Here is a 24,465-nt window from a genome sequence, read left to right as displayed (position 1 = left end):
TCAACCAACAATCCCTGACTCTCCTGTTATCCCATCATTGGAAGACTCAGACCTTAGGATTATAAACTATGATCCAGATGCTACTTTCACTGAAATAGAAGACCTTTATGAGCAGAATAGTGCTAAGCAGACTGAGAAAGAGTACAGATTGGGTAGAAAGGAGTTTGAAAAGTACATGGATAAGGAAAAGGGTAAGGGTAAGTCTGTAGACATTGCTGAGGGAGAAGAAGTAGGTGGTTCTGATGGTGGTACAGCAAAGGGAAAGGGTAGAGGCAAGGGTAAGGGCAAGGCCAAGGCCAAGGGGAAGGGTAAGGGTAAGGCAAAAGCAAAGTTGTTGGTGTCTGGTGGTGAAAAGTTACCCCCATCTCCCATTTCCCCACACACTGTCTTTAAGACACTACCTGTTAGGAGAAGCCCTAGGTTTTCCCCTGTTGAAACTATTACCAAGCAACCCACCATTGTACTGTCTACTAGTCCAAACACAAGAGGTTCTAATCCTACAACTAATCCTACACTTTTTACTAGAAAAATGCCTAAGAGTACAGCTGTTAGGAAAGGGCTATGGGTTAAGGATAAGGGTAGAGAGTTGCATAAGCCAAATGAGAGTGGGGAAGGTAGTCAACAAACTGCTAGAAGACAAGTCATTTTTGATGGTGATGGTGATGGTGATGGTGGGGATGATCCTAGTGAGTCAAGTGAGTCAAGTGAGGATGCTGATGGTGGAGGCTTTGGGAATAAGCTTGATGATTCAGATGGTGAGGTGATCCTAGATGGTGATGTGCCAGCAGATGAGAGGGAAGACATAGGACAACTTCCCCACATTAAAGACAACTGGGAGCAGGGGTTCTGGTCTGGATTCATAGATGATGATGATGATGATAATTACTTCCAACAACTTTATGGTAATGGTGAAATGTATGAGGATATGGGGTTTGGGAAGATTGTTCTTAGGCCTTGGATGCTGTTCATAGACAAGGCACACTTAAGAGAAACTTTGAAGGATTATGCAGTCCAGGAAGGATTTGCTCTGAATGTTGTAGCTGCAGATAACACCAGATATACAGTGACATGCTATGCTGAATGTTGTGAGTGGAGGCTGCATGCTAGTAGGCTAATTGATGGAAAAACTTGGGCTATCAAGAAAATATGGCCAGATGTACACAACTGTAGGGGCTTGGAAACATATAATCCTATATGTACTGTGAAATGGGCTGCCCTTAAAGTAATGGAAGATATTAGGGATGCCCCTGATATTCCAGGAAAAGCACTGAATGAATTGTTGTTTCAGAGGTATGGGATATACATGAAACAAGCGTCCTTATATAGGCTGAAAAGGTATGTGATTCAAGAGCTTCTTGGTGGACATGATGAGTCCTACTCATTGATGCCAAGGTATGCTGACATGATCTGCCAGACTAATCCTGAGTCAAAGGCATTTGTAGCATGGCAGCTTAGTGAGAGCATTCCTAGAGTGAATTTGCTTACAAGTGTGTTTCAGTTTTGTTGGGCAATGGAAGTGTTTTCTGGCTGGTTGCAGACCCTTAATTGGAGTTGATGGGGCTCATCTAAAGGGAAATTATGGTGGAATTCTCTTGTCTGCAGTTGGGTTAGATGGCAACAATGAAATTTACCCAATAGCATTTGCCATTGTGAGTGTTGAAGACAAGGAAAGTTGGTCTTACTTCTTCTGGCATCTGTACAACATAGTGAAGCAATCCAACAGGCAACATTGGACAATTATTTCTGACAGACAAAAGGTACACATTTTACTTACACTAACACTATTAGCATTATATTACTTCCATTATATTACATGCATTATATTACTTGCACTAACATTATGCTTTTAATATAGTACTTGCACTAACATTACTTGCATTAACAGGGGGTTGATCTAGACCTAAAAGATATATAGCCTGATGCCAAGAGGAGATACTACTGCAGACACTTAAGCAGGAACTACAAGAAAGAATTCCCAGGCCCTTTGATGTACACACTATTCTAGAGGGCATGCAATGCAACCAACAAATTCACCTTCAGGAAAGCAATGGAGAGATTGCAGAAGGAAGGAGGAGAGGATGTTATGGTGTGGTTTGCAAACTTAGGTGATCAATCAAAATGGAGCAAGCACAAATTTGATCCTAATGTATGCAATGACTCAAACACCTCTAACTTTGTGGAGAGTTTTAACTCCACTCTGGGAGTTGACAGGTGCAGACCTATTTTGACACTCCTTGAAGGTATACTTTCGTAATTTTTTTTTGTTTTTGTTTTTATTTTTTTCAGTTAAGACACAACTCTTATGGTTAGATTTACTTATGCATCTTTTATGGTTGATTGGCAGGGATTAGAAGAGTGTGTATGGTGAGGATTGCCTCAAGGCATGAAAGAGCACAAGGCTGGGAGGATAATGACTTATGCCCCAAAATTGCAAAGTTGGTCAGGGACATAAGCAAAGCAACCTCTACCTGCAGAGCCTTCCAGTCAAGTCCAGGTGAATATGAGATACATGAGGGGAGGTCTCAGTTCCCTCTAAGCCTAAACCAAAAAATTTGCTCATGTGGGGCTTGGCAGCTGTCTGGTATACCATGCAGACATGCAGTGAGGGCAATGCTACATGACAAAGTGGATCCACACAATTATGTGAGCTCATGGTACTCTGCTAGAACCTACAAGCAAGTTTACAAGTTTGTGATTCACCCAATTCCTGATTCAAGTCAATGGCCACCTGTTGATGCTACCCACCCTCAGCACATCCGCCCACCAAAAATGAAGAGAGGTGTAGGGAGGCCAAGTAGAAACAGGAAAAGAGAAGAGGGTGAAGACCAACCAGGGAAGAGGTCTAGAACAGTCAGATGCAGCAACTGTGGGAATTTAGGCCACAACAAAGCAACTTGCAAGGGTGGTTTGACTGGAAAGGAGTTGGAGTCAGTGAAGGCAATGGTTGTTAGGAACACAAGATCAAGAGATCAATCAAATGCAGCTAAGGAGGCTAGAGCTATATCTGCTGCAACAGAGATCTCTTCTTCACAGTTGGCTAGCCAACCACATGACTTGTCCCAGTCACCATGACATATGTTTGGATGCTGCAGCATTAGGCTATTAGGACTGACTTTGATGTAATGAATCAATTTTAGAACATGTTTTAACAGTTTTTTTTGATGCAAGTACTTGTCTTTTTTTTTTTTTTGGGAAAGTACTTAGCTGTGAATGCTAGTACTTATATGCTTATTAATGCAAGATACATTTGTGTCAAGTACTTAGCAGAACTAGCTGCTTTTTTGGGAAGCAATACAACATGAGTTGTTTGCATATATATATGTGAATATGTTAGTAATTATTTGCTTATTTTTGTGCTCTCTCAAAACAGTAAACTAAAGACATAAAATGCATTATAACACGAAAATAACCAACTTCAATTAATGTCAACTACAATTTCAGTACATCATTTTCAAACCAATATCTTAAAAAGGCTACTATTTTAAAGCCACAATCAACAACACCAAATACATCACTACAGCTAATTTCACAACCATGTACACGAAATCAGCAAATTCATCAGTCTTGTGCATAAACTCTGTAAATTCTGCCCTTAATGCATGAACTTGGCCTACTTCTGCCATGGATCCTTGCCTCCCTCCTATGTCCCTTGAAATTTGGTCTTCACTTACCCACATTAACAATTCACATACCCTACACTTATAATATGACCTTCTAGGATTCGCAATTGAGTTTGAAAACCTAATATCCGCAACTCTTGGTGGTTCACAATTGCAATTCATGGCTCTAAACCATGTAACTCCCCCATTCAAATTGCTTGAAGATGAAGCCCTTCCAGAAGAAGCCATTACTGTCACTCCCTTGAATCCCTTGACAAAACTGCAGAGTAGAGAAAAAAAATTTCAGAAATTAATGGAAACAGAGAAGAGAGGGGTGAGGGTTATATAGGAAATTGGAAAGAAATAAAAGGAGGGAAAAAAGTTGGGATTTTTGGAGGGAGAAATAAAAGGGGCATTGAAGTCTTTTCGCATTCCCCAGCCCATTTACCCTCCTAATTAAACATACTTAACATTTGTTTAACGTTGAGATTACTGTACTAATTAAGGGTAAAGTATAAGGGTACCACTGATAATAAAAGTTTAGTAAAGTGTACCATTGATAAAAGCCAAAACCACAAGGGTACCATTCATAATTTCCCAAAAAAAAACAAGCATAAAGACATTTGTGATCACGGACATTTACATAAGACTTTGTTCCTTGAATATCATATATACTCAATCCTTACTCCCGAAGAAACACGACAAGAAGTAACGACAATTCGTCTACGCGGAGCACCTCACCAATTTTCGTGTTAAAGTAACGCAATTTAGATCATTTCCCTAATCCTATACTTAGGAGAGAGAAATTTCTGGGAAATCGGCAATTTCTTCTGCACTTTCCGATCTCCATTTCCTGCAACAGTCAGCTTATAGCCTAATACAAACACCCACCATTACCATTTTGAAAGAGATGTTTTGAATTTTGATGGGGTTTAATTTTGTTGTTATTACTTTTTAAGCCCATAATTGTTGAGGAGTAATTTAGGGATTGTTTGGGATTTCTGGGTTTTCATTTTCATGGAGTTTTCATGGCTAAATTGTTTTCGAATTACCCTTCTTTTGCTCCTCATCGTCGCCATTGCTACAGCTTGTTTCACGCTCCCCATTGAAAAGGTCGTGTTTTTTTTACCCCCTTTTTGATTTTTTCTTAATTGATGTTGTTTTGATTAGGGTTTGAATAATTTGGATATATGTTATGTATGGTGAGTGATTTTGATCCACTAATGGAGTAATTGATTTATGAGCTATGATTTTTGAATGTCAAAGCTTGCAACTTTCTGTTTTCTTAGTAGAGTAATTTCATATGAATTTTGATTGATTTTTGGGAAATGTTGCTTAGTGATAAAATGGTGATTAATAATTCATTTCATGAACTAAAATTGAATATTGAGTTATATATACAATATAAACATGACGTATGAGTTTTGAATCAAAAATAATTTCTATTTATTAAATTACTATTACCATCACAAAATTGGCGTATTCGAAGAATTTAGCTTGGATTGATCAAAGCTTAATCATTCTTACCATAAGTTTGGCAAAGTCTGTATTGAGTTATGCTGTGAAATTATACTTTTAGATTTATCTTAGCTCTTAGTATTACTTGCTAGTTGAACTTTGGCATTGTGACATGAAAAATTGATTGAATTAATAGTTGAACTTGATAAGAATTGATGACAAACGTTGATGTGGCTTATCATGTAAATTTGCTTTCATTTGAAGACAAAAGTTCACTATGCTGCTGTGCAAGGATATAAGTACAGACTAACTTTGGGCTCCAAAGTTCTTCTGTTTTTGTTATCTTATTGGTTTTGTAGCATTTGCAACATTTTTTTCATGTCAAGTTAAGTGTGCTGTATTGTTGTCTCTGCTTGCAGATATTAAAAAACTTTCTCTTGTGGGTGGATCAAAACCTTGGAAATTGGGGGCCTCTAGTTTTGTAAGTCATTTGATTTTGTCCTTCTGAAACAAATTTTGCCTGATAGTGTTCTGTCTTTATTTTTTCCTTCAAGATATACTCTTTTACACCTTACAGTTAATGTTTAGTTTTGACTTACTTTTACTTTTAATTTTTAGACTTGAAGTTCCATGTTTGCTGTGGTCCTTAATAGATGCTTGATTAGTTGATTATTATCTGAAATTTCTGTGAATCCTTTTCTTGGGATTGTTTTGTTGGCTTTTCATAGAATCTGTAGAAAGAGAAGCATGTTGGAGAGTTCCAATCTATCTGAAGTTGGCATAGGCTGTCATTGGTGAATTATTATTACCCCATAGTTCATCAATTACTGTCATATCTTACTCGTGTTGCCCTAATTTTTAGCCTAGTTTCTTTCTTATTTCAAAATTTTGCATCTTGTCTGTAAGGTTTGAGCCAAGGATCTACTTATTCTCTGAAGTGGTGATATATATGTCCTTGGCTTCTTGGAGTGACATGCGATACCTTGTTCTCAGAATCTCAGTACTGGTATATTATTGGTGCTTGGAGCTTTATGTTTAATTTTGACTGATTATGTTCACCTTTGATGTTTATAGGGCTGTTGCATACATCCCTCTGACTATTTTGGCAGTTCCAGCTTCAGTGCTCACTGTAAGTAATGAATAATAATATCTGATTTTCTTTCTGTTGCAAAAGAGGTTACATGCTAGGCTGCTAGCTTCCCCTTGAGATTCTCCTTGACTTGACTTGACTTGACTTGATTCTTATTAGTCAAAATACTGACTTTGTTTTTTTAAGTGCTTCATTGGGACTTTTTGCACTATTCACTTGACCTACTTTGACCAATGCTAGTGATTTATCAATCAAACAAAGCCTTAATTCCTTGGGTGGGCTGGTGGGGTTGGCTACATGAACCAAAAGTGATAATGCTAGTGATTTATTTGTAAGAAAAAAATATAATCTTGTGGGTACTTGTTGGATTGTCTTAATGAGTAGTTTATTAATATTCAATTATTATAGTTTATACTTATTGATAATAAAGATCTTATTGGTCAAAGTTTTGTATGACGTGCTTATTCAAAATGGAGTACTTAAAAATAAAAGCAGTGGGAGTAGCTTTATGGATTGCCAAATGTATTCAATTTCTGCTGTGTTACTTCTGTGATAGATTGGATTTGTGTTGATTAACCATTTTCTAGTGTAAATGCATTAGTTGACCTGATGTGCTCTAGTTTTTGGATGGAACTGAGAGGAAAGGTTACTTTTATATCGTAGTTGATATTAACATTTATTCAGTGTGCCCTTCATGCCTAAATGCTAAATAGAGGAAATAGCACAAATGATTGAGTCAGGTGTTCATGTCTCATTATGATCTACCATTAGATACCAACCCTTCCTACTAATCTTCTATGCTAAAGGACGTGTTTGTTGTCTGCACTTTGAATAAATTTTGTCTGTAAGTTCATGCCCCTGTGTCACTGTCTTTGATGCTACTGTATTGATTGGACCTGTCGTTCTGCAGCTTGGTGGTGGCTATCTTTATGGGTTGCTTCTGGGTTTTGTTGCTGATTCTGTAGGTGCTACCTTGGGGGCAACTGCAGCTTTTCTTTTGGGAAGAACTGTGAGTACTTTATCTTATTTTTTTTAATTGGAATTTGATATGTGAAGGGGCGGAGAATTTCTGTATGTAGTTTTTACTTAGCTATATTACACAAATTTAATTTCTGTGTCTAGTTGAATCTCACATGTCATTTGTGAGTCTTGAAATTGAATTTATGTGATGGTATGACATACATTTTGAAAGTTAGTTACATTTTTCTTTGTTCTACCTATAGCAGGCTATATTTTTGTTACTTCTTTAATGTGGTGCATGAATTAATTTACATTTGAACCATGTGTGCAGATTGGAAGGTCATTTGTTATTTCTAAAATCAAGGATTACCCTAAGTTTCGGGCTGTTGCTATTGCTATACAAAGATCTGGTTTTAAGGTATGAATGAATAGTTGAGCACTGTCATTTTCTTGGCAAATTCCATTCAATGACAGTTTAATTTACATTTTATATGAATACTTGGTTCATGATTCCATAGTCATATTTTTTTAATATTAGATTGGGGAACTTACTAATAGTGTAATCGGTTTGTTAAGTGTTAGCTGACTCATTTTCTGTGGGCTTGAAAAATTGCTAGATCTTTTTTTATTTTTTCTTTTTCTTAATTACAATCAACCAAAATATATACAATTCTTTGCTTAAGACTTGACTCTACGAGGTATGAGGTGGGACATGGACAAACTGGTAGATCTGAGTCCGCCCTTTTACTGTTAGTGCAACAATGATTCACGAGAAAAATTTAATAGCAATAATTCCCGAGTAATTTTCCTGACTGACAAGATTGATTGATGAATAACTGCTTCGGAGAGTCTAATGTAGCGGTACTGCCTTGAGATTTCGAGATTCATGTAGCTATTATTTGTATTTGATGATGCAAGACCAGGATTATTAGAAGTGCAGAAGATTTCTTCAGAGTTTATTTAATTTTGTTAGAACAAATTAGACTTTTTTTTTTTTTCTTTTCCTAAGTGAATTCTAAAAATATTCCCCTTCTAAGATTCATTATACGGCACACCACACCTTTATTATTTGTCAGATATGTGATTATTGACATTTTAAAAGATGTGGGTACTGTTGATGATTTTGGGTTTACCATATTGCATAGTTTCAGACAAAAAAAAAATGGTTTCACATGTTTCAGTGGTACCTGTCCCCGGTATTTCAGCTTCATAGGTTATTGAGATTTTTAAAGACTCCATGTTATGTTTGTTAATGCATTGTCAGTTTGGAGCTTTTCGGGCTTTTAAGACCATGATTTAACCTTTGTTTTGTTATTTGGACTTTTGGAGTATAAGGGCTCAATCAAATAACTTACACCTTAGTTTGAACTAGTAGGTTAGTGGCTTGAATATTATTGTTTCCTTCCTCTCCCTAGTGGACTAAGGGATCTAGAATTGCTTTACTTTTATCTAATAGTCCCTCTGTCCTTTTTTAAGTTGACAAGTTTCTTTTATCATGTTTGTCAATGCACAAAGTTTATTGGGTTAATATTTCTAATTATCAACAATCAAAAGGTAATATTATGAAAATTTACATTTAGGCAATTATGATAAGATCCCACATGATTGTTCTATCGTTATAATAAATCACAAAACTAATCAAAGTAGAGTTTGTGAAGAGTGGCAAGTCAACGTGTGTCAATCAAAAAAGCACTGTGGAAGGTTGTAAAAACAAGGGATTTAAGTGTATCAATTTGTCATTCTCTGGTTCTTTCAGTAGTTTCAATCACTACTGTTACTGTTCCAAGTTTATTTGTGCTTTAGACTTCAGTAATTGTACCGATTCTAGTCTTGGCTGACAGCATTGCATTGGTAAATTCTGGAAATTTACTTTGACGTGGATTAAGTGAAATGATGGTATAGTTCTTTAAATCTGCAGGATCCATCACAGCTTCTTCCATGACTCTCATGAGTACTTGAATTATTTGATGATGTAGTTTTGTTCTCTCTTTAAAAGTTAGTAAAAAGTTTCTTGTAGGTTTTGTTAGGAAGTAACAGAATAGGTGAGTTTAAGGTGAGACTGTCTAATTAATCTTGCTCATGAATTTTACCTTGAAATATGTACCATGCTATTTCGATGGTGGAGGAGTCTTGAGTGTTGAAGCCAAATGATCAATTTGTTTTAGCAAAAACATCCATTGTTTCTCTGAATTGCATGCAAATTTGCTAGACTATTTACACTTAAAACATGCAAAAAAGATTGTGTCCTCTCTGTAGGTTCTAGATAAGGGTCTAGTTTATTTCTTTTTGGGGAAAGGGTGAATGGGGGACAATGGATGGCTGCTTGCCTTTTTTTTTTTTTTTTTTTTTTTTTTTTTGCTGTTGTTGTTGTTTGTTGACTCATTTATGATGTGATTGTTCCATCTTTTTTGATGTGCTTTTTTTTTTTAACAGATTGTCTTGCTTCTCCGGCTTGTACCCTTACTTCCATTTAATATGTTGAACTACCTACTGTCTGTAACTCCTGTTCCCCTGTGGGAATATGTCCTGGCCTCTTGGTTAGGGATGCTGGTAATTTCTACTCTCTATTTATTCATAGCTGCTTGTATGTTCTATCCAATCTTCGTTTATCAGTTATAATACAGATTGCACATTTGTGTTTGAGCCCACATAATTTTTGTTGTAGTGAGTGCGAAAAGATATCATACTTGTATTTATTTGTCTTCTATACTTGAAGAGAAAGCTTAGGCTAGGAAAAAAGTCTTTGGAGTAAACTTTGACTGTAGCAGATAAAATTGATTGCATGGATGAGAATGAACTCTCTATCTGTAAAGTACATCATTGTAAAAATTGTAAAATTGGTCAGTCTGGTTTTCCTTTGAAGCTTTATGGTCAAACAGACAAACAATGTTCATTTATTGCTCATCTTTATCAACAAGAACAACATTTAAGTGTTTACTGGTTAATGACATGAAATTGAGTCTACTTTGACCTGTATTTTTCTGAAAAATGTTGATGATTCTGCAAGATGACCTTTATGCGAATTACCTGTCTAAACTCTAAAGTCTTCTATTTTTTAGTGATGTTATAGAATACCAAGTGATCCAGTAGAAGGTATAGTGCCTAAAATATAGTTCTTGTCAAAGTAATTTATGGTGTATTTTATGCTCTGTTGGATTATTGTCCAATTATCTTCCATTCCTTTGTGCTAGAAAAATTAGCAGTAAACTGTAGAAAGGTGCATCATATGATGCATCATGCATGCATATTACATAAAGCTTGCTTAATCTGCTGAGACACTGTCCTTGACAAAGTGTAGATCCCTCTGACTGACCCATATCATGTTTTCTCCAAACTGCTTAAATAATGTGGATTTGGTGTCCTCTTTTTATTTTTTTTATTTTTTATTTTTTATTATTTTTATTTTTTATTTTTATTATTATTTTTTAAATGTACGCTTTCTTTGGATAGCATAGAAGGAAGAGAAGGGGAGGGAAGAGAAAGGGAGGGGTGTGCTTGGAGGTATTATGCTAAGAGAAGGGGAAATTTGAGGGATTATGCTAAAGAGAGGGGGAAAATGGATCCCTCCCTTTCCTTCCCCAATCCTTGACCCAAATAAGAAAAAATTTCCTCCCTTTATCTTCTCTCTTCTTTTCCTTCTATTTCCTCTATCCAAACAAAGTGATAGTAGGACTATAGTCTTGAATTCTCAATTTGCAAAAACTTGATTTCTGTGCCTGGCATGTCTGCCCTGCCTTTTGTAATGACTTATGAGAACATTAGTGTTCAGTTAATCTTTGAACGTGTTTGAATTCTTATTTATAAATTATAATTATGTTACGAACTAAGGTGGTATATATCTTATTTTTTCTTGTTAACCACTTGTCTACCTTTTTCTTTGGGGAATTAAATTATTTAATGCTCCCTTTTTGGTTTTGATTACAGCCTATAACACTTGCATTGGTGTATGCTGGAACAACTCTCAAGGATCTTTCAGATATTACACATGGATGGCATGAGTTCTCTCCCTCCCGTTGGGTAAGATCTGCTAATTTGTGCTTGGATGTGTTAACACTTCAGAAAATAACATTTTCCCTTGCTCATGGCTGTTACAGTTATTATGTTCCTGTCATGACCACTACATGGGTTGCTTTTGCCTCCCCCCTAAAACACCTTTTATGGAATTTAAAGTTTTAAACTAATAAGTGTTATTGTGGATGCAGGTACTTCTTGTATCAAGTATTATGGTTTCAGGTATGTTGTAGATGCCTCTTCTGCATTTTACAAGCAGTAGCACTGCTTTGTTCTATCCATATCTTGACTCATTGACAATGTGCAAATTAATGAATTAAACTGATATTATTAATATGTTCTTGTTATTGGAGGTGCTTTACATTCTAAAGGCATATGTATTCTGAATTTTGATGACTTAGACCAAAATTATACTTCTATATTGAATTATACAAGTAATAGCTAGTAATCCAAACATCAGAATGAAATTTTCAAGGTTTCCGATTCAGAATGAAAAGTATGAGTGTATTAATTATGCTTGAGCTTATCAGGGTCAATATTTTTTGATTGATATATTAACTGGCTAAGTGGCTATGTTTGTTCAGTGTAGAATAATTTTAATGCCCTGCAACTTCGTATTAAGTTAATTTTTGAATTGACTATTTTGCTTAAATAGTAAATTGAGCGCATTTCTGCTTTGCATCATCTTGATGGTTCGTGTTGCTTGCAGTGATATTGATGGTTTGTGTAACTAAAGTGGCAAAGACTGCTTTAGAAAATGCATTGGCTGAAACTGAGAATGAAGATACCCTGCCCTGCTCCGAGCTGCCTATCTCAGGTGATCTGGTAGGGGATCTTCAACAACCTCTCATTGTTAGGACGGATTTGTCCCAGGATAGCCAGCAGAACTGAAAATCGGTAGAATTTTTCTACACACTCTTCATTTTGTGCCTTGAAGTCTCATGCCCTTTGACATTGATGCTTCTTACTTTCATTTTTGTGTAGCAACATGCATTCGAAGTTCCTACATTTTGTACAGCCTTAGCATTACTTTTCCCTTCGTGAAATTGGCCGCTAATTTCCTTTGTGTATAGCCTTTTCCCTTATGCTGAATTGGAACTGCTAATTTGAGATAGTCAAGATTGACAAGGATTTTGCTAGAGAACTCATGTTAGCAATTAGCAAGAATGAAAGATGCTGATGAAGATATTGCTGAAAGAAATATTTTCGTTGAGCTAGGCTACATCTAACTATTAGTCAACACCCTTGTATTTTTAAAACATCTTACTTTCCTCTTATTCTACTCATGTAAGTGATGTAACACTTCTCTCCCTGTAATTTTGTTAGTTGTTGACTATTGTAATTAACAATTTGCTTTTTAGTGCTATCCGCACCAAAACAAAACATAAGAAAAAGCTTATAGAGTGTTCTTTCTGTTTAACTTTGAGATATTTTATCTTCTGCATTTCTGTCTTGTTGCCAAAAAGGAGAAGAAACATAATGTTGTACCCCTTTTTTAACAACGATTTAAGGTGATCAGATGGAAGGAATCACGACCCCTTCCTCGCAGCAGCTGCCAGATTTTGGGTGTTCTACCATATTTCTACTTGCTTTCACGCGGAAGACAAAATTTAAAGCTTTCAGCTATTTCTGTAATGTTTCTATTAACTTGATGTTTGATGAGGAGTACCTTCCCTACCTTGGGATCTCCAGTTGCTTGTGATGCACTTACAAGCTATAATGAACACTAACTAATGACGGAGTATTTACAACCCTAAAAGCCTGGAAGTGGTCACTTTTACTCTTCAGCTTGAGGTGATTTACCTTACTGTAGTTACGCCAAATGCAGAATGCCCAACGGTCCATGATTGCAAAAATTTTTAACTGAGAGGAAGCAATTTTTTTAACTGAGAGGAAGTAGGTAGTAGTAACTAGAATGGAGTAGTCGATTAAATTGATTTCAAAAATAATTTATATTTCAGCCTGCTTCCTATATAAATGGTGTTATTGTTACATTGCAACAAAAGAAAAGTGAGGCACAGCATATAAACACATCAGGCAAGACAAGAACAAAAGCAAAATTTCTTGAATCAGGTAAGATATATTTGAAATTCAATTTGATATTGAACAACCAAAAGATAGAACAGGTTAACCCCCGGCTGCCACTGCACTCTGTCCTTTGATAACTTTGTCATAGAATTGCCAGGACAAACTTCTTTCAGTGATAGCGCTCTGACCAAATGGATGTTGCTCTATATATTCCTGTACATTGTCAGCCATAGCTAGTTCTTCCAGATACTCTCGAATGATCCCTCCTGGACCTGTAATTGCATTATTCCATGCTCAGGATACAAATTTTAAATCTTCCCATTTGAAAAATTAGTTCAACTTCTGCTAAAGCTAATTCAGAATAATGATACAGAAACTTCAGGAACATGAACCAATGCATTTATTGACTTGACACTTCATCGTAACTATAAAAAGCTAATAGTTACCAACTTACCAAGGACACTTGCACACCATAACAGGAAAAAATGGAATAATGGATGTGGCCAGGTCAATAATGCAGACCCAGAAAATACACAACGACGCAAATACAAAATCTATGCATACTTTTAAGCAACATACAGAATATTAACCCAGAATAAGATAGTTAAGGTAAACTTGACAAAGGAGCAGGTGAGTCATACCAATTGCATCATCTGCACCATCTTTGTAGTCATAAGAGTATGGGAAAATAGCAGTATGAGGCTGTGCAAGAATCACATGTTTAGAAGAAAGGTTAATGCAAGAATTTGTCAAAGTCACATCTACCAAACATTCAGTAGAAACGGTGATCAACTTACAGGATTGAGCAATGCCTTGTAAGGAGTATCATCCAGCAGTAATGTATTAGATTCATTTAATTCACCTTTCTTCCATGGTAGGTCAGGGTCATCGTAACTCTCCCAGACTTTTCTAAGCTCTTTGAAAACCAATGCCTTGTGTTTATTCTCCAAGGTTCTAAAGTTTGACGCAGTGCAATAGGATAAATCCTGCAAAAAAAGCAATGCATTGAATTTTGAAGCTCGTAGACATGCACCAATGACTGTCCAAGCATCCACTTCAATAGTATAAAGCCAAGAAAATTAAGTTGGTTGAAAATCTTTTTAAAATGACATCAACCCAATCTATGAAACGTCTAAGAACTATATTAATTTGTCCAGAAAACTGCAGTTACATTAATATTGAAAAAACAAGTAACAAAGTTATGCAAGCCAGCATTTTGACAGACACATACTACTCTACTTTCTGCAAGACCGAGCATCAGGTCCTTTTGAACAAAGCAACTTGCATGCTTTCCCTATCTTATAGCTTGCTTTCCAGGGATCTTCAACCTAATATGTGAGGCTACTAATTTGTGCACTGTTCTAGATTTCTAGGCTTTGCACACTCTTGTAAATTATTTTCCAGTCATTGCTGACAATATAAAAATGGGATAATTACTTACCCAGCAGAAAATCAATTTGTCTTTCATATCTCCTATCAAGTAGTTAAGTAATCTATCGATAATTTTCCTGCAAATTGAAAAAAACATTGTTATACATGAACTTAATAAGTACAATGGAGAAATTTGATTTATACAAGATACAATCAATTCCATTGGACACCCTAAGTGACTCAGATCACTATGCAGAAATCTAAATCAAATTAACTATAATTTGCAATATTAATGTACATTACTCAAGCGATATAGGGGCAGCAATTTTGATGCTCGTATAAAATGTATATGGTTTCAGAGTCTACTTTCTTATCTCTTCTCTTTTAATCATGGTTATCAAATGTTCACATTGAAGATCATTTAACTTGGGTAATTAAAATATTCAGTTCTCCTAATAAACTCCCAACATTTCAGTCCTTTGATGTCCCAGATCTTAAATTACATTGACAATAAGTTATTAAAATTTTCTGAAGCTCTGAAAGTTTCTCATCTTTAATGTATTAACTACCTCATTTCTAAAGATAAAATGAGGATTTGCAAAAATAAACAACAGGTTGTGAACACATTTAACATTGTCCCCTTAATTATATTGAAATCCATTATCGAATTAACTATTTGGAACAAAGAAAGTAGTAGGTACGAAATTTTTTTGAGCCATTCTCATCATTATAGTTGCTATCAACTTTATGGCCCCAAATCTCTTTTTCTCCTTTAGTCCATTTTAGTTCATAATTAGCTTTGCATATCATTTAATTTCCTGAATCCAAAGCATTCAAAACAAGTGTGCTTTTTTTTTTTTTTTTTTGGTTCTCAAAGAGAAAATATTCTTTTAAAAAGAATTTTCATGGTAAAGAACTACTAAAGAATGTATTTATGAAGCTCAAATCAAAAGATTACTGCAAGGAAATATAAGGCCTTTTAAAAGCTTGACATAAGGCTCCAATTTTCGGACACACTCCTAAGCTCCATCTCTAGTGTCAAGGGTGACGGTGTCCATAAGGATGAAGGCCTTAATTTTTTTTTTCAAGTTGGGAGGGGAGGGGGTGTGTGGCGGAATTCTAAAAAGTACTAAATACAATGTATTTACCTTGATCTTGATGACCATATTGCCACATTGAATCTCTCAAGGCAAAATTTCAAGAAATCAGAGCAGAAGGGTCTAGTGAAAACTGCACAAATAAGTAGCAAACAAAGCACATATTCAGCTGAGCTGAATGCATAAAACATGCAGTAGACCCCAAAGGTGGAAAAGTTAACTAAGCATCAATACAAACCTGCCCGTCCTGCAATTTTAGTGTCTGCCTTGTATCCCTTGGGAGGAGGATAAACTATATCTGCCAATATGCCATTGATATCAAGAATAAGAAGCTTCTTTCTTGAGCTAAAAGTGGGAACTTTTTGTGGAAAATAATTTAATAAATGCAGTATGCTACTATTTCGACTGATATTAGCCAGAGAGAAAGGATCGTTAACATTCAGATTTGATAAAGAAAGCTCATGTCCATTGAGGCTTTCAAGCAATGACGGCTGCATTTCATGTTTCTGGGAGAAAGATCCAGCTCCTGAGATGTCTATCGGATTCTCTAACAAGACAACTGACTCACTAGAAACATCTTCTTTAGAATTAATTATCCTACTATTAGAGCTCATTGACAATGAATCAACATCCTCACGTCTCTTGTCTGAAGTCCCAAGAGAAGCTTCCAAAACAACAAAGCCATCTTCACAAGAACCTATTGGAGCCTTTTGGTCCACTTTAGAATCCGAGGTAGGCAATTGCAAAAATTCCTCAGAAGCAAAAGCTTGTGATGTTTTCAAATTACATTCTTTAATTGGTCCAAGTCCTTGGAGGGTACCATTCAATTGCTTACATTTCCCTAGTGAAAGGCAATGAATTGAGCAATAACTTTTTTTCTTTAGACAAGACATATAGCCTTTCTCAGTTTGTTTGTAAACAGGAAAGTTATGGCTCTCTACATTATGCATTGCCTTCTTCGTCACCTTGCATGACACTTCCATTTCCTTTTTCATCAAAGGGCCCATTTGTCCAATAGCTTGGGCAGTTCCAACATCTGCCCTTACTGGTATATTGACTGAAAAATAAAGAGTTGGAGCCAGCTCTAAATTATTTCTTATGTTCTTCCAAGTCTCAAATTATGCAACTTGGAATGGGTATTGTGTCATTCGTTGCATGAAGTTGTCTCTCTCCCGCTCAGGATAACAACATTTCCTCTTCACCAATGCTATTAGTTTCCTCTTCCAATTTACATAAGCCCTGTTAAGATTAGGATACCATAATTAAACAAATCAGGTTATCGTTCTATTCCAATATGAGCAACTCACCACTTCTACAGAGTTACAAAAAAGCTAGAGTAAATCACAAATTCAGTGCACCTGAAGAACACAATTGCTTATGTAAAATAACATGACTTTAAGAAGAAAGAACATGGGATATGTTCCTTTATTAATTTATTTATGTAGCAATAGTTACATATCCATGTTCTTTTTGTCACAATACATATACATAACCACTTGTGTTTTGATGCACAATTATCCGTGTCCATAGCCCAAGCATTGAAGAGTGTCAAAACTCGAAGTTAATCAAACAGTACACTATCAATCACAAATAAGTTAACATCATTTAAGTTCTAACAAGGTTTGTTCCAAAAAAAAAAAAAAAAGTTCTAACAAGGTTGATCTTGACTACCAAAAACGTAAAACGTTGTTCAGATTCTAAAAAATGGCCACTCTTGCTGAACTTTAAAAAATTTTAACCAAAAAGCAGGGATATGTATTTTGGAATTTTGGTCATAGTAAAACTTGGACAATTCAAATTGGATAGAGTATCTGTAATATACAGTCTGGATGGCACCAATCATGATCGAGCATGATTAAGGCTGTGCATTGCAGTCATGCAAGAACACCGACAATTAAATAGACCCTGAAGGTTTTGTAATTGGAGTTTGGACTCGTCTTTACTTTGGGATGAAGAATATTTTTAAGAACTTGAGAGCTTACACAAACTTGATATCCCTTTCTCCCAGGACAAAGAAAACTCAAAACACTCTTTACGAAGACACACACATCTTCGGCTCTCTACCACCATCTATTAATATTTCCTAGAGGATGGCATTAGGTATCAATTATGCATTGGAAGAAGGAATACTACTTAGAATTAATTATTCAGTAGAGTAGGTTTTGATTTCTAAGTCTAATTCAAAACTACAACACTTTCCGTTAAGAATTAAGCGTCACATTGCCCCGACCCTCTATAAATAAGGATTCACCATGGTTTCATCAGCATTGTGTTCTCTTCCTCCCTCTATCTAACAAAGAGTATATTTGGAAAACAAAGCACAATCTAATTCTATACTCTCATAGGCAATATCCGGGTAGTTAAGATGGTTCATTAGGGGGCGAAAATGCAGGCTCGGCTAGAGCTCAATGGGATTAAGGCAGGCTCGGTAAAATACCTCAAAACCCAAGCTCAGCTCGTGAACTCGAATGAGGTCGGAACATGCAACACATTAAAATCAAATTTTGACTCGTATCAAAGTAAAAATCGAAAATTTCAAAACTCTTCTAGCTTAAGAATATCAACGTAAATTACACATAGCAAAATTCCAGCAGTAAAATCTCTCATCATAATCTTTCATTACCTCAGTAATTACAACCACTAGTTCAACAAATTACCTTAATCGAACCCTAAATTGACGATAAAATCAACGTTGATGAGAAATTAAACCCTAGAATGTGAAATTGATATTCGATAATTTAAAAAAGAAAAGGAGAAACATTGTACCTCAGAAGCCGCTTCAATGGAGGAGAGAAAGCTCAGAAGCTGCGTCAATGGAGAGCTCGGATTACGCTTTAATGGCGGAGATAGAGAGAGAGGTGCAGCGCAAAAGTGGAAAGGTTTAGAGGGAAATTAAAAGAGAAACATAGAAGGAAGATATAGGAGGCATTTCAGACATATAATAGTAACCAAGAAATTTTTTAAGGATAAAATGTATCTTTGAGTTATGTGTTGTGGTGTGGCAATGGAAACAAATTGATGAAGATTCCTCCTTTATTTTGACAAGATCTTACGAGTTATTTAGGGTGGGTTTCGTCTCTATTTGTTTGCGAGTCGATTACAAGACGAGGGATGCTCGACTCAACTCGAAAACTTTTTACATGTGCTCAACTCGTGCTCGCTAAAGTTTCGAGCAAATTAAACTGCTCGATTCGTGCTCGTTAAAGTTTCGAGTCGAGTCGAGTAGCTCACGATCTGCACGTTAAAATTTTGGTCCTTCTATTATAATATACCTTTATTTATTTTTAGTTTAATTTATATTGTTTTCCTTATTATATATAGATATTATTAAAAATTTACTCTTTCCTTTTTTATGATATAAATTAAGACTTAGTAAGTGTCAAATTTGTTTAAAGATAGAAACTTTGTTTGCAAAATTCTATATTAATAATATATTATCGAGTTGCTCGCGAGCTTGTCGAGTCAAGTTAGAACTTGCTCAACTCGTGCTCGTTACCATCTCGAGTCGAGTCGAGTTTTGACCGAGCGTTGACCGAGTCGAGTACGAGTTGCTCACGAGCTACTCAACTCAATTAGCACCCCTAGCTCCATGAATCAATAACTTAATATTAAAACAAATATTAAGAGTTTAGTATGTATCTCTCTCTTGCTCTCATCATCACATGGATCTTTATCTTTATTTCTCTCCCTACTTCTTAAAATTCGTTTCCCCTTCTCATGTTGCACTATTAGAGAAAAAGAGTATGTAAGTATATACTTTATTAGGCAGCTAACTTAAGTAATTTCAAACTATACTACTTAGTTAAAAGATATAATGTTTTTTTTTTGACAAGAAAAGAAAAATATAATCATAATCCATATAAAAATCTCAAAATTATATGTTAGATATCCAAATCATACACTAACTAAAAAAAAGTATTAGTACAGATTATACTTGTTCTTAAGACGCTCTCATCTCTCTCTAATAAAAGGCCAACTCCCTTCTTCCTCTCTGCCGCAAGCGGCCTTAGCAGAGCTACTCATCCACGGTCGTTGGCTAGCATCTTTTCTTTATATAGCTTTTTTCTTGCTTTTCTTGTATAGTTTTGTTGGTGTTATTGTAAAAGGGTGGGTGATCGGAGTTTTTTAGCGTTGTGTCAAATCTGGATTGGAGAAGCTCTTGGTGATCTTTTAACCAAAGCTAACTCAATTCAAAGCCTATTTCCTCCTCATCCTAATTACTCTTGTTAATCAACTCAGAAAAACAAAAGCAATTACAAATGATTGTTTACTTACTCGAGCAACTTATAACAAAATGTGTGAAATAATTGATAAATTGACAAATTGTTTCCCAAGAAGTGTGTTGAGCTTTTTGAATGACCTCTAAAATATATACGTGAAAAGCTTTTAACTCAAACTAGAAATATGATTGTGTCAAAAGTTCTTTAGGAGATTAAGTATTTCTTGACCTAAAAGATCATAACTTAGGTGAAGATACTTTCCATAATGCATCACTCACATGATGAAAAAACATCTTCTATATTATTTAGTTTCCACAAATAGAAATAGCATAATATCCTAAGATTTATGTGAAATAATTAATTTCTCTTATTATGACAATCACATATTCCTCCTAGTTTGCAAATATTCTCATGCTAAAAATATGTTAAGGACAAGATTCTCAACCTTTGAACATATTGAACATTCGTCAACTAATGGACCAAGTTCAGTAAACATACTTTTTGTTATGTTTCCAACTAGTAGTACAATATTCTGAGTTCCTAATTCACACAACACTTAATTATCTCCTTAATGAGAAACATTTCGCAAATCTAACCAACTACTCATGCACATTTACAACAAGAAGACTAACTAATAAAATAAAGTCTTATTTAAGATATCTTCATATTCTTCAGGCGTTGAAGCTTCCCTTGATCAACTTATGATGATTCTTCTTTTCTTGAACTTTATTCAAGAGGGTCATCAATCTTCAAGAACCTGAATTAACATAGCTGTTACCGCACATAGAAAACAATATCTGATATCAAAACAAAAAACAACCGCTAAATTGTTTGACATCACTAAAAATCTAAGAAGCCCAAACACACTAATTTCAAATGTCATATGCCGGATGGGTATGTAATACCTTTATGATAGATACGATTAATAGCTCATCACAAATGGCACATGTGGTGGAGTCCTAAGGGCATGCCTTTATGCTAAACAATATTCCTATGATTATCCTACTCAAAATCTTCATTAGTTCATCGTGATCTTACTATGACATGTAAGATGTAAAACTTTTCCTTATATATGTACAAATACAGTTACAGGTTATGTGATGAATGATAATGATAGTATGTGACTGAATTTTATTTCAATTGTAAGGAAAATTATCGTTTATTCTCTTGATTACGTTGTTTCACCCAAAATTATCTCTTTTACCACTTCACAAATTTTTAGTGTCATGCATCCATTATTATTTTGGGTGGTATTGGGTGGTAAAGGATATACTTGAAGTTTTCATAGGTTTGTGATGAAATTGATTAATATGGATGTTAAAATGTTATTTTACTTGCCAAGTTATATTTAAATTCACAAATTTTGAACAAAAAAACCTTCATGCATCCAACTTTTTTTTCTTTTGTTCTTAGCCGTAAATTGTCATTGTTGCACGCCTTATGTTACCAATCTACTAGATACCAAACAAAACATTAATGTATTGATCTTTGTAAAGTGTTTTTTTCAATGAACTCTCAAAATCCAAAGATAATTAACGTTTGGACAATAATCTTACCCCGTTCCAATATTCATCTTACCAATTTCGAAGCGCTAGCATTCTACCAACCCTCCTACCGATTTAGTTTATTGACTATTTTCTACCCCGTAAAAAGTACTCACATAAGATAAGAAATCTAACCAAATTCTCATTTCATTTATTCTAATATCCATTTCTTCAATCTCGAAGCACTAGCATTTTAACAATCCCTATTTATCAGCATAATTTAACGACTATATTCATTTCTTTGATCTCGAAGCACAAGCATTTTAACAATCCCTATTTATCAGTTTAATGACTATTTTGATACTTGTACTCCATAGAAAGGAGAGTCTGTTATGTACACCCATGTTATTTAAAATTGCTCATTTATTAAATGAGCAAAAATTAATGAGCAAGTTACCCGAGTGTATATCAGAAATTCTTGGCCTCAACTAGTTAGAGTCCAAGTGGACTCAACCAAGGGTATTTTTGTAAATTAAAAAAAGTACCTTATCTGTATATTAAAATTTAGTACCAACGAGATATATAAGGAAAACCATCCTCGGTATTATTGAAATACCATCCAATAACACATTGGCATGGTATCATCATAGTACTGCAGTTTGTATCATATTTAACAAACATTGTTGTTAGTATAAGTTGATATTTGGTTGGTATCCTAACTCGTTGGTATATAGCTGCGTTTAATTGGCATCAAAGCCATACGATTAAAATTTAAACTAAGTTGTTAATAATTAAGTAAAACTGGAGAATACTAGACCTTCTACTGAGTGTAAGAAGCCTGATTTTAAGCATTACTAACGTATTTCGGAAAACACTAATAATTTTGGCCCAGTCCTTAATTATACTGTAGATCAAATTGGTGAGTTTAAGGTAGAAGTTGATAGCATACATTGTCATTGCATGAGCAGTGAACATAAGTTGTTAACAACAATATCAGATATTAATAAAAAAAATTAAGTGAGCTAAAAGAACAAGTTAAACAAGTACAACTCGCTTCAACAAACGAGGTTAGACATCAGTTTAATAAAGAAGTATTCCTAATAAGGAAAAGATTGTTCCTTATAAATATAAATATCCTTTTCAAAATCTAGATAAAAATAAGAAGTTTACGGTATCACACCCCTAAAAGACCTACTAGTAACCAAGAAAAGAGCAATAAAGAAACTAAATTTGAGCCATCATCCTCAGCAGAAAACGCTTGAAGAATTACAAGCCTTATTTGATATGAAAGAAGCCCTTGATAAGCTTAACGAATTCATGAATTTAATTTCTGAAAAAGGGATTGCTTCTGATAATAAAATATAGGAAAATAATTATGTTACTTTAGAGGAAGATCTATTTCAACAAATGGGATTAATGAAGTTAAATGATCTAAACTTTCTACCCATAGAAGTTGTCCAACAAAAGATTGAAAATCAACTAGGTAAAAGAGTAATGGATAATAATGATATTGGAGAAGAAATTATTAATGAAAACATTAATGTAAACAATGTTATCCAAAGACCTAGGTACCAAGGAGAAGGAAGTTGCACACGACCAAGATACATACTAGGGAAGACTACCCGATTTAGTGTCAAGGTTATGCCTAAGCAAATACCCAAATAAGAAGAAGTGGTTCTTGAACCTTTAAGTCAAACTGGTTATAAGCTTAAATTAGATGGTGCAAGAGATAATCAAGATGTTTTAAATCAGTGAAAAAAGAGCATAAGTAGTGTACTCAATTTAAACACCGAATGGACTTCTGAAAATTTCTTAAATTATAGCGAACATAGTTTTTATGGTTGTGTAGAAGATTGGTATGATGGAATAAAAGAAGAAGTCAAAACTACATTAAGAGCTAATGAATCTCCTACTAGAATGTTTAGGCAGTTATGTCAATACATTGAGTTATAATTCATTGGTCCTATAGCTGATCCTAATGGAAAAACAAATGGAATATCAAAGAAAATTAAGTAATTTGTCCATATGTAATATGAAATATGTCGAGAGTTACATTATGGAGTTTGAGACACATTATTAAAAAATTGGTGAAAATGAAGGAAATTTTGCGAACAACTACCATTTAAATGACCACTTTTGAGAACAACTACCATTTAAAATTTTCTTTTGAAAAAACTACTACAAAAACACAAAAAGTTTGAGTAGCACTACCACATTTATTGTTTCCGGCAAGCATCTCCGTTTTTGGGGCATATTTTATAAAATTTCCTTCAAAAAACCCAAATTAAATGATAATATTGCACTACATTAACCCTTAATTAGATTATACACTTCAATTGCCCCAAATCCCCCAATTTCGTAAAGCCCTTAATTCAATTTTTTGACCATAAACCCTAATTTTAAGATTTAATTGAGAAATTAAATAAACTATAATGCAAAATTAAAGATAATTGATCTATAATTGTGTTTAATTATCGAAATCTCTTGTTTTCTATAACACAATTGATTGAAATTTTATAAACTAGGCTTTCTCAACCGGAAAATCTTCCCGGAAAGTTAAACGTGGTAGTGCTACTCAAAGTTTTTGTGACTTTGTGGTAGTTTTTTTAAAAGAAAGTTTTAAATGGTAGTTGTTCTCAAAAGTGGTCATTTAAATGGTAGTTGTTGGCAAAATTTCCGAAAATGAAACCAGTCTAGGAATGTTCTACGATAAATTACCGAGTCCTCTTAATGAAGAGATTAGTGAAAAATATCAAGAATGGAGAGAAAAATTCTTAGCTAAGGATGCCCTAGGATACAGAATTGCTTTTTTAAAAAAATGGATTGAAAAGAAATGTAGAGAGGTTGCAGGAACTCAACAAATGAAGAGACAATTCCTCACTTGTTGGGATTTCCCAAATAACTATGGATGTGAAAGAAAAAACTATAATAAGAAAAGGAATTGAATTACAAGAAAAATAAATTCGACAGATCAAGAGAAGAAGCTTATAAAGAGTACTATAAACACAAATATTGAAAACCAAGTAGGTTTTTCTGAAAGGCAACATATTGTCCTGAGAAAAAAAAAAACATGAAAGTGTTGGCCTTGTGGAGAATTAGGACATTATGCTAATGAATGTAAGAAAGCTTATCATAAATTAATGGGAG

General features: G+C 34.7%; 2 protein-coding genes across 4 annotated transcripts; one reads left to right on the top strand and one right to left on the bottom strand.

The window, feature by feature from the left end:
* The first annotated feature begins 4,264 nt into the window (after positions 1–4,264).
* LOC145608437 (uncharacterized) lies at positions 4,265–12,548 on the top strand. 3 transcript variants are annotated; one of them, XM_081664055.1, is made up of 10 exons: positions 4,265–4,712; positions 5,477–5,538; positions 6,132–6,186; positions 7,058–7,156; positions 7,439–7,525; positions 9,541–9,657; positions 11,032–11,124; positions 11,310–11,340; positions 11,828–12,015; positions 12,192–12,548. In XM_081664055.1, exons 1-9 carry the CDS (start codon positions 4,617–4,619, stop codon positions 12,007–12,009), a joined length of 822 nt encoding a protein of 273 aa, XP_081520181.1. In that variant the 5' UTR covers positions 4,265–4,616; the 3' UTR covers positions 12,010–12,015; positions 12,192–12,548. The 3 variants fall into 3 exon arrangements, with proteins under 3 accessions (XP_081520181.1, XP_081520180.1, XP_081520179.1); XM_081664054.1 differs by having other exon boundaries at positions 12,103–12,548; XM_081664053.1 differs by having other exon boundaries at positions 11,828–12,548.
* Positions 12,549–13,156: 608 nt separating this feature from the next.
* On the bottom strand, positions 13,157–18,628 carry LOC145608435 (uncharacterized). The gene is made up of 7 exons (XM_081664051.1): positions 18,381–18,628; positions 15,853–16,853; positions 15,666–15,747; positions 14,588–14,654; positions 13,944–14,132; positions 13,788–13,848; positions 13,157–13,418 (listed from the first exon to the last, which is right to left on the bottom strand). The coding sequence occupies exons 2-7, from the start codon at positions 16,619–16,621 to the stop codon at positions 13,246–13,248; spliced, it is 1,341 nt and encodes a 446-aa protein (XP_081520177.1). The 5' UTR covers positions 16,622–16,853; positions 18,381–18,628; the 3' UTR covers positions 13,157–13,245.
* Positions 18,629–24,465: the final 5,837 nt, after the last annotated feature.

Source organism: Chenopodium album, chromosome 23 (genome assembly GCF_948465745.1).
Source record: "Chenopodium album chromosome 23, dcCheAlbu1.1, whole genome shotgun sequence".
In the NCBI taxonomy this organism is placed as follows: domain Eukaryota; kingdom Viridiplantae; phylum Streptophyta; class Magnoliopsida; order Caryophyllales; family Amaranthaceae; genus Chenopodium; species Chenopodium album.
This window is presented reverse-complemented; position numbering and strand designations above follow the sequence as displayed.